The 14,813-nt window shown below is 44.4% G+C and overlaps 1 protein-coding gene across 1 annotated transcript in view; it reads right to left on the reverse strand.

Annotated features, from left to right (window-relative positions):
- Positions 1–11,636: 11,636 nt before the first annotated feature.
- The window catches only part of CYP7B1 (cytochrome P450 family 7 subfamily B member 1), a 41,830-nt gene continuing 38,653 nt past the window's right edge, over positions 11,637–14,813 (reverse strand). The window contains exon 7 of the mRNA XM_086609316.1: positions 11,637–11,927. Within this exon, the coding sequence (XP_086465442.1) occupies positions 11,637–11,927 (291 nt within the window). The remainder of the gene's footprint in view (positions 11,928–14,813) is intronic.

Consider the following 14,813-nt stretch of genomic DNA (forward strand, 5'->3'; position numbering starts at 1 on the left):
AAAATAACCGATCAAACTTCTACTCCGTGTGGCTGAAAGTATTGCATTTTTAAAAGAAATATTTATGTGCACCTTGTTTCTTTCCACTTTGCAATGATGTATAAACAAGACATGCTATTTATTTGTTATTCTTTAAGTGACCCTTCCACGCCAACGATATTTATCATGTGTTAAGGTCACGGGTCTTATGTGCAGTTACTTTAAATGCTTCTAAAATTCTGTTTATGGATTAACTTAAACTGTGTGCCAAGTGTTTAAAACGTTTATTTGCCAACAACGTATAACCAGAAATGTTGATGTATACGAGCTGCTTAGGTTTATGAAAGGTCATCTGGATTTTAAGTTGCATCATCCCTGTATTTAAATTGAGCTTTAATAAATTGCTTCAGTCCAAAAATTACAGGAAAGGTGTATTCTTAATTGCTCAACCAACTGATTTTTGAAAGGGTATTCTTTGCATTATTACAGGTAGTAACTATTTACTTTTGCAAGGCATCAGAGCAATAGCTGCTACAAGAACACTTGCCAAGCCAATGTTTTCCCAGGCGCTGTGTTTTCAAAGGTATAATTTAAACCGCTCTTAATGTGTATGTAAATTATTCTGACTGTGGATGATTATTTAAGTTGAAATACTTTAAAATACTTTAGGGTGACTTACAGAACGCGTGGAATTCTTTTCTTTTTCTTTTCTGATGGCGGTGGGGGGGAGGATGGGTTTTTTTGAAGAAAATTGAGAGATGAAAAGCAAGAAGTAGCTATTTACCCAAAGTGAGCCTTCAGTTTGAGTTTGCATGGCTGGGTGGCTGTCTCTCTGCCATTTGTGAATCAAGATTTTTTTTTTCTTTCTTTTTTTCTTTCTTTCTTTTTTTTTTTTCCTCCTTTCAAAAACGAGTCCTGCTATTTTCCACTACTTGCAGATAATACAAATTCGGACTGTCAGGTTGGATGGCAAAATAGGAGCCATGATGGATCTGTTGGCAGGTCACGGATGTGTAAAGAGTGATATATATTAAATAGGTCAATCAGATTATGACAGCAATGTACGATCGTTTGTATGTGTATCTATGTCGGAAAGAATCTTTATTAAAATATTTTGAACAAACGCTTGTATTATGCTGTGCTTTATTAAGCGTGTATCTCCAGATTTAAGGAGGTGGAGGGGGAGAGGGTAGTTTCCTTTCCTTTGCCTTGCCCTGAATGCTCCCCAGCCCCCACATCCGGAACCCCACTCCCGGCTCAGGGTGTCCCAGGGATTGGGGCGAGAAGTTCTTCCCCGCGGTGCGTTCCTCCCGGGCGGACCCCGGCCCTGCGGAGCAGCCGGGGGGGGCAGCGTCGGGCCCTGCCCCCTCGTCCACGCACGCCCCGACCCGTGGGGCTGGGTGAGCCCCGGGGTGAGCGACAGGACGTCCCCCTCCTCGCCTGTTCCCTGCCTTCCAAGTTTTGGAGCCGCCTCGCCCTTCGTGGGCCCTCCGCAGAGGGCGAGGGGCGAGGGGCAGCAGGCAGAGGGGAGAGGGGCGCAGGGGAGAGGGGCGCAGGCCCGAGGGCAGAGGGGCGCAGGCAGCTCCCCAAAGCTGCCCGCCCTGCGCTGGGCCCGGGCCGGGGGTCCCGGCTCCGCCGGGTTCCCCCTCCCCTCGGGCGGCCCGGGCCAGCGCCGGGTGTCCGCGGAGCCGCCTCTCCCAACGGCGGCAGCACAGGCGGGGGAAGGGGATAAATATTTTCTGCTCCACTTCCCATCAAAAAAGATTAATCAGAACCTGTAACTTTTCAGGAAACATAACTGTAAAGTGCCACGGAGCTGTGGGAAGGCAGCCCAGAGAGGGTGGGCAGATCAGCCCCCAGGCGCAAGGAGAAGCGTCTCTCAGCATTTACTAGACAAAGGCTGGGTGCGTCTAATTATGATTATTAAAACAATTTCCATGACGATGTCTAATATTATGTTAATTTGAAAACAACTGTGTATGAAAACTGTCGACTATAATACCTAAATTCATTTAATGAAACACATCGTTAAGGCAATTAAACCTCCTGGATGTGATTAAGGAACATAATTACGACACTGTTCTGCGCCATAATTGGGTGTCTTTAATCAAGGGGTAAAGTGATCAGCAACACAGCCATTAGTTTGTATTGTTCTGTCTCTGCTGTCCATCATTCTGATTAGGAATTAACCACCGCCACCAGCTTGGCGTGGTGCGTGCCTGTGTGTGTGTGTGTGTGTGTGTGCGCGCGTGTGTTCGTGCATGTAACATCGCAGGACACATTTGCTGCAAGATTTACCGCTTAATATCTCAGGCTACCGAGCAGCCTTCCCGGGGAGGTTCCCTTGGAAGGCGCGGGCGCTGCTCAGCTGTGCCTGGCCGTGGGACGGGGGAGGGAAGCGAGGTCCCAACAAACTCCTGGAGCGGCCGGGACCCCGGCTCGGGGGGGAGGGAAGGGGCTGTGGGAGGCCCACGCTTCCCACTACCCCGTGGGAAGGGGCCGAGGAGCGGGCGGGCCCCGCTGGCTCGGGGAAGCGAGGGCGGCCGCTGCCGTCTGTGGCACGTCGGGCGATTTCTGCGTTCACCCTCTCGTCCGCCTCTGCTTTGGAGTGACGGGAAAACGGAATGCAAAGGCTTTTCATTCCTGGCCACAGCTGCCGCCCGACTTTGGGCTCGCTTGCTCCTTTCTTGCTTTCTTTGGAGGGGGCGAGGGGTGCTGTCACTCCCGGCCCCTCTCTCCTGTCCCTCTGCACCCAGCAGCCTGGCTGGGAAGCGACACGAAGCCGCTGGGCCAGTCCCTGGGCAGGTCTTGCCAATGCGAGCGACGTGCGTGTCGGGAGGTGGGGGGAGGAGAGAGGCTCCCCCGCCCCTCTTAACGCTTGATAGATCACTTAACCAGAAATGAACATGGCCCCCCCTTCAAAAGAGCTTCTTCCCCGTTTCCAACGGCCCCGCCGAACTGGGATCTCCCTCAGCCTCCTCCGAAGGCTCCCTCTGCCCCCGCCGCTCGGCCCGACTCCCTCCCCCCGACCCCTGGTCCCTTACCCCGGCTCGGAGCCTGAAATTGTCCCAGCATGAGTGACATTGGCTTTCCTAATGTAATGACTTATGAAAGATATAATCATGTGTTAAATTGAATCCTCCGCTTAACTGTTAATGGTGTGCTCTGGGCACATTTACGTATTAGATGCTATGGTAACTAATTACCACTAGAAGAAGGGATAATACACTTTCCAGACTTTGACAAATAATTATGAGTGTTCACATCCCTGCTAGCAGCAGTTGCAGCGGATCTGCTGGAATGAGTAAGTGAATAAATGAATGGGTAAGTGAACTTGTGTGCATGGAGGGGACTAGATAATGAATAGTGGTCAAGTGAGTTTTCTTATTAAAACCTTTAATGAAAATGTGATTTAGGGTGGAAGGGGGGGGGGAAAGTGCGACGCTGCCTCTAAACGTAATTAAATCGCGTAATATAAACATCAGAAACATAAATAAGTTTGCTTTTAATTAAAACGCACCAGTCAAAGTAAATTATCCACGTGCTCGGAAACTTTACCGCAATTAACACTTTTTTTTTTTTTTTTTTTGGTGGTGGCGGCGGCGGCAGTGGGTTGTTAGGGGGTAAAATGAACGAGCCAGAGCTCCGCGACTCTCTCTGCGATCGTTTGTAACTGGAATCGCACCGGCTGCCAACAGGCCGGAGGGATCCCGAGGCTTTAATCAGACGGCGGAGCAGCTCCTTGCCGGAGCGGGACAACACGCACGCTCCGCCGGGTCTCTACCGGGCACGGTCCCCCGCCGGGAGGGCTCTGGCGCTGGCGGAGCCCGTCGGAGGCTTAATGCTGCATCGAACTTGGCTTAGGCAGGCGCCGCAGGGGTTAAGCCTCTCCTGCCCGCCGCCCCGGGTGCCATCCCGGCCTCGGGCAGGAGCGAAGGCAGGAGCCGCTGCCGGGAGCGGGAGCCAGCGGGACTGCTCCGGCCCCGGCCCCGGCCCCGAGCCTGACCCGGGGGCTCCCAGCAGCCGGTCGCGCCGCGGAAGGGACATCTGCTAAATGAGCAAAGAGCTGCAGCCAGCCCCGTTTCCCCGTGGTCACTCATCAGCTCGGTGTCACCCAGCCTCCCCCGCCCCCGAAGCGCTCCGGAGGGGGATTTGCTGCGGTTTTGCTGGTTCTTCAGCCTTGGGAAGAGTTAAATCCTTCCCCAAGCCCCTAGTTGCCCTTGTCCTCTCAACCTGATTCAGAGACGTGTAATAAAATACGAAGCAAATTTATGATCTGTTTCAAGCACTTTACTGCTGTATTTTTAAATTCATATATGCACATATAAGAACTATGATCTGTGAATAATTTGAAATGCTATAGGAAAATGATGCATTTTAGATCAAACATAACCGTTTTCTTACATAATTGTCTCGGATTAAAATAAAAAGAAAGATACATTTCGAACAGAGACAAAGCTGAAAAATCTAATGACAGCCATAAACTGCTAGACAGCCATAAATTAACGTCTTCATCAAACACTGAAGGGATCAGTGCTTATCTAAATCAACAATTATTTCTTCTGAGAAGTTGCAGAACAGATTGCCCCTCTAATACTATTTTTAAACCCTTATAATTGAGGATTAGGGACAAACAACCGCCTTTCCAGATTAAACCTCCTCTCCACCAGCCGAAGCCCTCCGAACTCGCCTAACACCCAGCCCGGCTCTCTGGGAACCTCCTAGGGGGTCCTGTCCCCTTTCCCCACTCCAGGATCCCTGCAAGCACGGGTGGCTTCCAATAAGTGGCGGCAGGAGTTCTTCCTCCCTTCCTCCCCCCACCCCCCCGCCGCCTCCCGCCTCCTGCCCTCCATCCCTTTCCGCCTAATTTTTGTAGGGGGTCGGGGTTGTCGGGAGCGCAGGGAGCGCAAGCCGGCGGCGGGAGCCCGGCGGGAAGTGCGCAGGGATGCGGGCGGGCGAATAGCGGGTCCCCGCGCCGTCGCCGCGGGCCGGGGGCACACCGGGGCGGAACCCCGGAGCGGAGCCATCCCGGAGCGGCAGCATCCCCTCTTCCCGTGCCTCAATCCCTTCGTCAATCCCGAGCTCAACTAATTCCCATCCACTTTCCAAGTTCAGCGCCTTAACGGCGCGGCACTGCTCTGAGCTGCAGCCACCTGCGGTGCCGGTTTTGCGAAAGGCTGCTGCAAACATTTCATTTTTCGAAGGCAACTGAAAGATGCGTTGAGAAGACAGCCGATTCACTGGCTCACGAGATGGGGATTAGACAGGGAGACTTGCTGCCTGCAGGAGGTTAGCAGCTAAACTGTTTGGGAGAAAGAGGTAGCTGGAAAGATGAGCTTGACAGAAAAGAAGTCACTGTCAAAAGTCATCACAGGGTATTTGCCTACTGTCTTTTACTCTCCCCGTAGCCAGAACCTAGACTTTTATTCAACTTTCCTGTACTCGTAGTTGCTGTTTAGGGAAAAAAACACAAGCCAACACGAGCGTCAAAGTCGGTTGAACAAAAATCTTGCAAGATAGAACCCTGCGAGGCTCTCAGCAGCAACAGCTGAAATTTAGGCTTCTTTTGACTATTTTGGTGCAAATAGTTGTGAAGACAAGCACATTCCTGCTATTACAAATGATGTATTCACGCCGCCTCAGTACCTGAGATCCCAGGCAAGCCCGATGTGCAGCAGAGGCTACCTAGACACAGTACTGGTTTCTAAGAGGATAAAGATCCCACTCCAGCATAATTCTTTGCTTTCAAATGAAAATAGAACATTTTCTGTTTTCTTATATGCTTCTTTATACGCAGCAACCATATCTTCAGACTTATTACTATTTATAAACATAGTAACTTAAGGACCACAATACTTTCACAAGTGTAATTTTAAATGGTGTTTTTGTAATGAGATCATTTTTTCTGAAATGTTGTGGCTGTCGGGACATGACTAGCCAGGGTACATAGGCTGGTTTAGGTAATGGGCAGGAAAATAATTCACTTTCTACGGTCTTACAGTTAAAATAGCTGTATTGATATGAATTAAGCAAAAGTCATGCGTAAATTGATGTCTCGAATAATTTTAAAATACAGTGCAATATAAGGAACATCGAGAAAGCACCTAGTGTCAAAACAAGTACTCGATAAAATACAGTGTTAGGAGGTCTTATTAATTCCCTCCCAAAGCAATCTTTCAGACCATTATGGAAAGCTCACTCAGAAATGTGCCCTTCAAGAAATCTCAAACAATGCCACTTTTTATTTATAAACCTCAGTAACTCCTAATATAATCTGGAGTTAAAGCAATTGCACAGTTACAAACACATTTATCAAACCCAGAAAAAATGCTGCAGGTCTATCTTCTCTACGACGTATCTTCAACAGCCCTCCCAGACATACCTGACACGCATTTCTGCATGAAGGAATGAAGAAACACTGATGTCTTTAGGGTATAGCCTTCATATTAAATAGCTACTTGTAGAACTCTGTAGCTACGGTGATACTTAGGAAAGCCAAGGTGCGCTTTGCTGGTGCAGTGCTGTATATTGTAACAATTTTCACTCATTTCCCCCTTTAAAATGAATGATCTGAGAGGACAGAATATTTTACACAAGGTAGTACATCTTGTACTCCACAGAGGTTTGCAAAAGGAAAAGCCTAGGAGGTGTATTTGGGAATCACTGATGGATTGCAAATCTTTATACTAATTTTGAATAATGTCTTAAGAATGTCAGAAGTATCACTTTTTTTTTCTCATCTGGTAAGAACTGGCTTAAGTTTGACGGGGGGTAAAACAGACTCAGTCATTTCCTAAATTCAAAGGAGTTGCTCCATGCCAGTGCTGAATTAAAGGCTTTTTTTGCTTTACAGAAGTACCTTTCAAGATAAAGTAACACAAAAATGCAGTATACTGAATAAATAATTTTAAAATGAAAACAATAGCTGTGAATCTGTGAGAAAAGTGTAAATATAAACTGGAAAAAAATACCATGGACAGTCATTCAATATTAAAATAGATATATTCCTTTTTATTGTGTCTTTGAAATATAAAATTCACTTAAGATGTTAGATTACTAAAATAACGAAGTTTCAATTTTCTTGCTCAGAAATTCACAATATACCTTATTTGACCTAATAGCCTTAATGATGGATATTAACTATTAAAGTAGAACCTAACTATTGTTCATCTATATACAAAACGTCAGTTTGCACAATTAAGAGCAATTTACAATCTTTTCAATGTCAGAAAGTTCAATAAGGATGAAATAAAAGATCATTTATAATTCCACAAGAGAAATTCACAGACTAGTAATTATACATAAAAATAGCAATGCCAAAAGTAGTGACATGCAACTGTCTGAAAAGCATAAACTAAAGAACAACTGTTACACGGTTTTATATCAGCACGTTAGGACATATTGGCAGAGACGTGAAAAGTCTAATTTGCAAACAGGTACGCATAGACTAGCACGGTCTTTGAAGTAACGCGACAGTTTTAAAAAAGTTTACAATAGCTTACAGCAGCACCGAGTGCCAGCACGAAAACAGAGAACATACAATCTGTAAATGAACATAAGAATAATAATTTAAAAAAAAATCACATTTTAGCATTCACATTATTTCGTGATGAATTCTCTTTTCTTCTCAGGTGCTATAACGGGCCATAGTGACTTCATAAACCTATTTTATATGAGAAAAAAGGTGATTTTTTTTTTTTTTTTTTTTAAATAGCAGAAGATACTATCAATATAGCCATAGGCAGCGACAACTTACAGTCAGAGGCTGGCACTGACCAGCCGAGTCACATCTCAGACCGACCAGTGAGTGCACGGTTTCACCAGGGGAACAGTGGAGAAAGGCGAGGGGCACCGCACGCTCCTCCTGCTGACCCCACACCTGCCGTGTCAGCGGACAAGACATGCAGGCATGGCTAGGCTTGCAGGGCAGACTTCCCCCCCCGCAGCAGGGAGGAGGGACAAGGAAACCCAAGGTCAGACTGCTTCCCACGGCTGGCCCCTTGCAGCACGACTGGCACCTGAACGCTTGCAAACAGTGCCGCGGTTTTCTGCTTAGATGGTTTCGCCATCTTAGCGCCTCAGTGATGGACACGAAGAGCCGGTTGCTCCTGGGTTCTGTGGCAGAGGAGGTCATCAAAAACTGCACTTCTCCCTCCATCCTGGAACATGCTCTCCTTGGCGCAGCATGCTGTGGCCAGCTTGGCTCCAGCTGGGACCTCCAGGGATGGTGCACACTCATCCCATTGCGCTCCTACGGCTTTTCAACCGGGAATACCAACACCGTGGGCCTTTCACTCCCCACTCCATGGAGACCGAGTCACTCCTGGTCAGACCAGCTGCTGACTCTCAATAAGTCACCTCCTCAGCTGCTGAGTACATGGATCAGAAGGGCTTAACATCTCCTCTGTCCTGCTCAAGCACTCGTGACTTCACCGAGGGGTGAGGCTATCTCCTCCGCAGCTGGAGTATGCTAAGGTAGCGATGCATTGCTTACCAGTAAAATTAACCCACCAGGAGCATGAGTTACCAGGGACACAGTTCCAGGACAAGCTGGCCAGGTCCTGCTTTAAGTTTGATTATTTTGGTCCCTGAGCAAAAAGAGCAACTAACTCTTATCCCAGCAAATCGCTGGCCTCTCGCAGGTGCACAGCATGCCCTCCAACCCTGACGCAAGGCCTTCGAGTACCTTCATGGAGGTTTCCTGCAACTCCTGGGAAAGATTCTGACTTTTTTATCTTTTTTTTTTTAAATGGAAGCATGTCTTATAGATTTAATTTGCTATTCTGGATACGGTCTAGCTCTTCTTTTAATTTTAAAATAGATACCATAAAAACTGATCAGCAATTAATCTGGAATTACTAATGATTTGCATGTACTTTTGGCACAGGTCTATTATGTTCTACCAAATTATGCAGCAGCCTGTGATATTCTAATTCAAAATCCTAAAAATAGAATACAATTATAAAAAAAAGTCTTATGTTTAAAACAAATACCTACTGTTATTTTCACAGTTGCTTCAGGTTTGTTTCAAAGTTGGATGCCAAAGAAAGATTTATCATAACTGTGGCATGAGACATTTTACAGCTTACTTTTAAGCAATAATGGAATACAGTCAACAGTGTAGTGAGATCAACATTTCCGCTCTTAATAAACCAGGCTTTAAAGTCCAAACTGGATTGTGAGCTATGGCTGAGTACAGAATAACTCCTACAGAGTAACTACAGCAGTAAGTAACTTGAATGCAAGAATCCCTCCATAAAAACAAATTTTATTCTGTGGCACAAAGCAATAATCAGCTTTTGCTGTTGATTAAATGTTGAAGCAAAGTTAAGGCATTTAATCAACTGCAAAGCCCATTTAATGTAAGTGTACTCCAACACTGTAGACATTATTGATATCGTATATGAAGAGAAAATGTTTATCCAATATATCTCACAAAACCACAATTTTCTCCTTGGAGGATTTGGAACGTGGCTGTGCCAATCTCTGAAAGCCTTTCTACTGATGCTGATGCTTATTTAGGATACGTGCTTTACATGAATAACTAAACAGGCTTCTACACAAATAACAATAAATAATTCTAATCCTCAGTATGTATGTAGCAGTTTCCATCCATAAGCCATCAAGTTCTTCAGAGATAAGTAAAAATTCTGATTTTAAAAGACAGGTGAAATTAAGGAACAGGAAATTTCAGCTCAGTATTCTCAAAATGAGCTAGTGGCTCTGATGTCCCACTGGGAAAAGACAAGTCAAGTTGGAGTTTTCAGAGCTCTGTGTCTTTTGCACAAGAGTGCCGAGAAGGTTTTTTTTAGCATCCTGCCTCTGACAGTATCAAAGCAGGACATTCCCAAAAAACAGCAATGCAAACAATGAAATACTGGGAAAAAACTGGTCTTTTTAATGATTTGCTCAGCAATCACTGAGAATTTTCTAGAACTCCACTCCAGATGAGCCAACGCTTCACTCAGCATCTATAGGGCAAATCCGAACTCACGTTCAGACAGTGGTAACACCTCCCTGGTCGGTTAGCTATTTAAAGAAATGCAAATCCTGGCACAGAATAGATCCAGGGTTGGCTGCCCAAACTAACCTTCTCTTGCAGTGATTATTCATCTTTCTTCCAGCCTAACTTCTATGAATGATGACTGGACACTTGGGAGTATGAGGGGAAGTCTTGTTCATGTGCAGCATCATTATTCATCCATTGGCAGCTTGGGCAGAACTTAGGCTGGCACATCCCGAAGAGAGATTTTTTTGGGAACACAAGGCAAGGCCCACGGACATGGCTACTCTCCCATCACAATTATCATCTTGGCAAATTGAGACTGGACAGCCACAAGAATCCTCATCAGTCTCTAAAGTGATGGCTGGGAAGAGAGACAGGGTCTAAAAATCTTCGATCCTGTGCACTAGGAAATTCATTTTTGAAACAAAAGCTGGTTACCCAGTGAAGCAGACTGGGCAGCCAGTATACAGATAACTTCTGTGGCTGCCCAGAGTTGTCACTTGCTCAAATTTTGGCCCTCAGGAAGAGTCTATTTTCCAATATCTTAGGTGGACAAGTCTTGTTTCCAAACACAGGTCACACTACTCTGCCCATGCATAACTTAGGCACAGTAAAACACTATTAAGAAGTAGTTTTAGATACCACACTTGTCCGTGAAGCCCTCTGCTTCTTTTGCCTTTGTGGAGAAACTACTGAACATGAGAAATGATCAAAATAAAACACACGGACATGTTACTAGGAAAACAGTGAGACAAACAGAAGGTAATTTTTGAGATGACAGAATCATTTCAAAGAGGATCATATATTTTCTCCCTGAAGAATATTTTTTTTTGGCTCAAAAGCCAAAATAGGTAATTTAGGCTTGATCTGGAGCCTGTTAAAATCAACAAAACCTCTCTTCTGACTTTAAATGACTGCAGGAAAAAAAATCACAGATTTAAATTTCTTTGTATTTCACCAAAAAAAAAAAAAAAAAGCAAAGCAAAGCATTCACCGTCAGTATATAAATTGAAGTCAGAAATGTGCTGCCAGTAAGACATTCTTGCAAGTCATCCTCTACCACCCCACACAGCTTCCACTACATCTCCCAAATAAGGGCTAAGACATTCAAGACCATAAACAGATCAGATTAAATAAAAGTTATGATAATAATCACTCAAAATTTTTTTACTCTCTAGAATTAAGTTCCCCCTTCCTTGCTATTAAGCTTCTACAAGCAGATGTAGAGTTGCCTCCAGATGGTGGGACTGGTGCCTCCAATCTTACAAGGGGGAATCCCTGTGACAGAGGGCTGCTGAGCCTCTTTCCCATAAAAATGGCCTGGATTCAGCTTGACGTGATCCTCCCTGTAAATCCTACTTGACTCATGGCCAAGAGTACGGAGGTCTGTCTTGTAGGGAAGTTGGGCTATTTACTTGACCAAACTCTTGTCATCTCATCTCGCTACTCACAACTCAGGCAGGACAAATGGAGGTTGCGCGTCCCAGCATCTGACATCTACCTCCAACCCAAGGGCTTTTCTCCTTAGAAACAAACAGGAAGGAGGTAAAAGCAGAGAGGGAAAAGCGAACGTTTCCAAAAATACACAACTGAGTGAGGAAAAAGAGCAAAGACGGAGATTAATAGAAGGCATATAGGCAGCCGCTCACTTTCATAAGGACCTTAGCTTGTAACGAAAGGCAATATCAACGTCTGGCAGGAGGATACCAAGGCCCATACGACTGTTATCAAGTCTGACAGCTTTGTTTTCCACTAGTTCTACATCGAAACGAGCCAGTAGTAAGAAAAGAAACATCTTCATCTCATTCATTGCGAGGAACCTCCCTGGACACATGCTGATCCCAGAGCCGAAGGGCATTAGGAAATACTTCAGTTTTCTTCCTGCCTTATAGAAAGTGGTTTTCTTCTTGCCATTCTCTATGTATCGATCGAACTTATACTCCTGAAAATAAAAGAGAAAGAGAGCGTGATATCTAACAAGGCAGTTACATGAGTTGCTTTGTTTGCACAACGGTAACGCTTCTGAAACCCAGAAAATCAGATAAAGAGGAAGACAAGGAGCTGACAGCTTCTCCTTTTTAGTTGGTTCCCTCAAGTTTCATTAACTCCCATTATCTTCCCTGCAAACAACACTCCTTAAATCCACTTACTTAGCCTTTTACATCAAGATTCTTCAACTTCCATGTCTCACCCACTGAGTGTCTGGCCTATATTGATTGTAATTAGATTTTGACTGCTTTGTAGCAGGGACAATGAACCTTAGTGGAAGGACAATTTTCTTGTAAAGCATCATACGCGCTCAGTGTGGTACATACATCATGAATAAGGATAATCCGCCAAATTCTGCAAATGCCTATGAATAAATTAATGCATTGCACCGACCTTGTTCTTGCAAGCTAGAGCAAAATCCATCCTTCTTTTGCACCCAGTGGTGCAGATTATTCGAAAACCAGACCCGACGGTTTGCAGTCAATTTTCCCTTCAGTTGGAGATGGTGGCTGCTTAATTTGCCACATCTGACCTTCAAACAGTTTGCTCTGGAAGCTGTGTGCAAAGCAGGACAACCGCCAGCGACTGACCATTACAAAGAAAGTGCCTTCAAGTAAGGCTTGATGTTGTGCTTGTAACCTATGTTCCGCAAATTGAACATCTTTCTGACTATTTTCCAGTAGCACGATCCCTGTTTAGAGATAATTCATGTTTTTGAATGAAGGAGATCTGGCATCCTCACTCAGTCAACGGCAAATTAACCACTTACAAAATCCTCCTGCATGCTTTGAATAAAAATGACAGACATTTCTTGCTTATGGTCACTCATTAGCATTTGTCCTGCTTTGCATACATCTGCTATAGCAGCAGCCATTTGGAGCTGGCTGGGAACAAGTCAGTCAGACAGAAACCAACCTCAATTGATTAAAAAACCCCACATCACAATGGAAAATACACTGATACTGATCTACCCATTAGATTTAAGACTCTGGAAACCCTGCACTGCAAGTCAAGAAAAAACAGTGGCAGGGAAGGTGGACTATGAGAAAGGGAACAAGTACAAAGTGCATCGGAGGGGATGTAACCTTGGGTGTTGAAGAACAGGAGCTTGTTTCTCTAAATGGCAAAGGCCTGGATTTTCCACAAAGTTAAAGGTGTTTCCACTGAGAAGTAATTCTTTTCAGTCTCTTTGAACATGCCAGACAAAAGGAAGCATGCCATTATTTTTTTCCTAATAAGCTACTGCTTCATCTTAAGAAGCCCAGTAACAAATAAAAGCCCAGAATAACACTTTTTCCTTAAAAAAGATGCACTTCCTGAAACATAAATCCTGCTAGTCTAAAAAAGCACTGCTAAATACGAACTGCAATAGCTTAAAAAACCAACCCAAATCAACTCAGAGCTCTTACTTCATTGGAACATTTCCACAAGGTGCACTCCTGGCGTCTGGAGTGATTAAGAGCTGTGGAATTGAACACATATAGACATACTGGCCAAACCTTATGCTTTCTTTGTCATCTAGAGAGCCATCTGAGACTCGTATTAGCTTTTAACAAAAAATAAATTGCTGTCTAAGGAATCGGAAAAGCAGAAAACAAGTGTGAGACAGGAATGGAGCCAATGACAGTGACATCAAACTCATGCTCGTGTTGTTGAGGCCCCTAGGATTGGATAGTTTTTCTTTAAAAGCTAGTTTGCTGGCTAAATAAAGACCAATTTTTCATGACAAAGGAACTTTCAGACAGGGTAGATGACTGTGAGGAAAAGGTGAAGACACTGAGGAAGAACAGGAGATGAAGTTCTGTGGGGGTGGCCTGCTAAGAGTATTATGAAAATTGAACAATCTCCTGGGATTGTTGTAAGTCCCTTTCTGTCACATCTCATATTTAACTTTGTTTGAGAAGCCACCACGCCGGGTTTTCTGCAGGGTTTTGTGATATTTTGCTCTACGAGATTTGCAGAGTTCATTTACTGAGCTCTATAATTTAGCCGAGTTAGGATTTAGGGGTTCACTTAGCTACTTTATAAAAAACTGACTCATTTATTTAGGCTTGGATGAGTGGAGAGAGAGGTCAACAATATATACTTACACTTACACAATATGGTGCCAAAGCAGAAGATGGCTTGAACTTAAATTTATGTATCCAGGGGAAAAGCATTGCTACAAAATTATCTCGTCAAGCTGCCTGTTTTCCCAGGAAAAAAGTTTTCCCTAAATACATGACAAGCTCAAGACTGCACCTTTCAAAAAATTCATTCTCCATCTCTATCTGATCCTCAGTAGTTATTGTTGAAAGCACACTGCATATTTTAAGAACCAAACAGAACAGTGATTTCCCCACTTTTCGAGAGGGCCCATGTGCTGAAATCAATGTACTGCAATGTGTGGATTGCTCATTCACTATCAAAAAGATAAAATCTATGAACTAAAGCTGTACTGTGAAAGCTAAGCAGAGCTGATACTAAGCAGATATATTCAAGCAATGGAAATATGGTAATGTATTCCGGCAATTATTGGATAAGGGAGGGGATCAGTTTCCACACTGATGCTTTTGGTCTAGGACCTAAACAAACAGATGGACTTTTGACAAATCAATAATGTTCTCCAAAACAAAGTGTTAAGAATAAAATGAGAAAAAGCTTATTTGTTAGTTGTTGCTTTTTAAGGATAGAAATATTAATCAACTATTTGCCAATGTATGAATTACATTTAAAAACCTTAATTTTCTCAGCGGGCTTTGTCTCCATTTTTGGGTAAGGACAGCCAGCAGAGCCCTCCTGTACGTCATTTCCATTTTCATGGCTCCAGTGCTGATACCTGTGACCATACCTGACTCCT

This window comes from Tauraco erythrolophus, chromosome 3 (genome assembly GCF_009769465.1).
Source record: "Tauraco erythrolophus isolate bTauEry1 chromosome 3, bTauEry1.pri, whole genome shotgun sequence".
Classification (NCBI taxonomy): Eukaryota; Metazoa; Chordata; class Aves; order Musophagiformes; family Musophagidae; genus Tauraco; species Tauraco erythrolophus.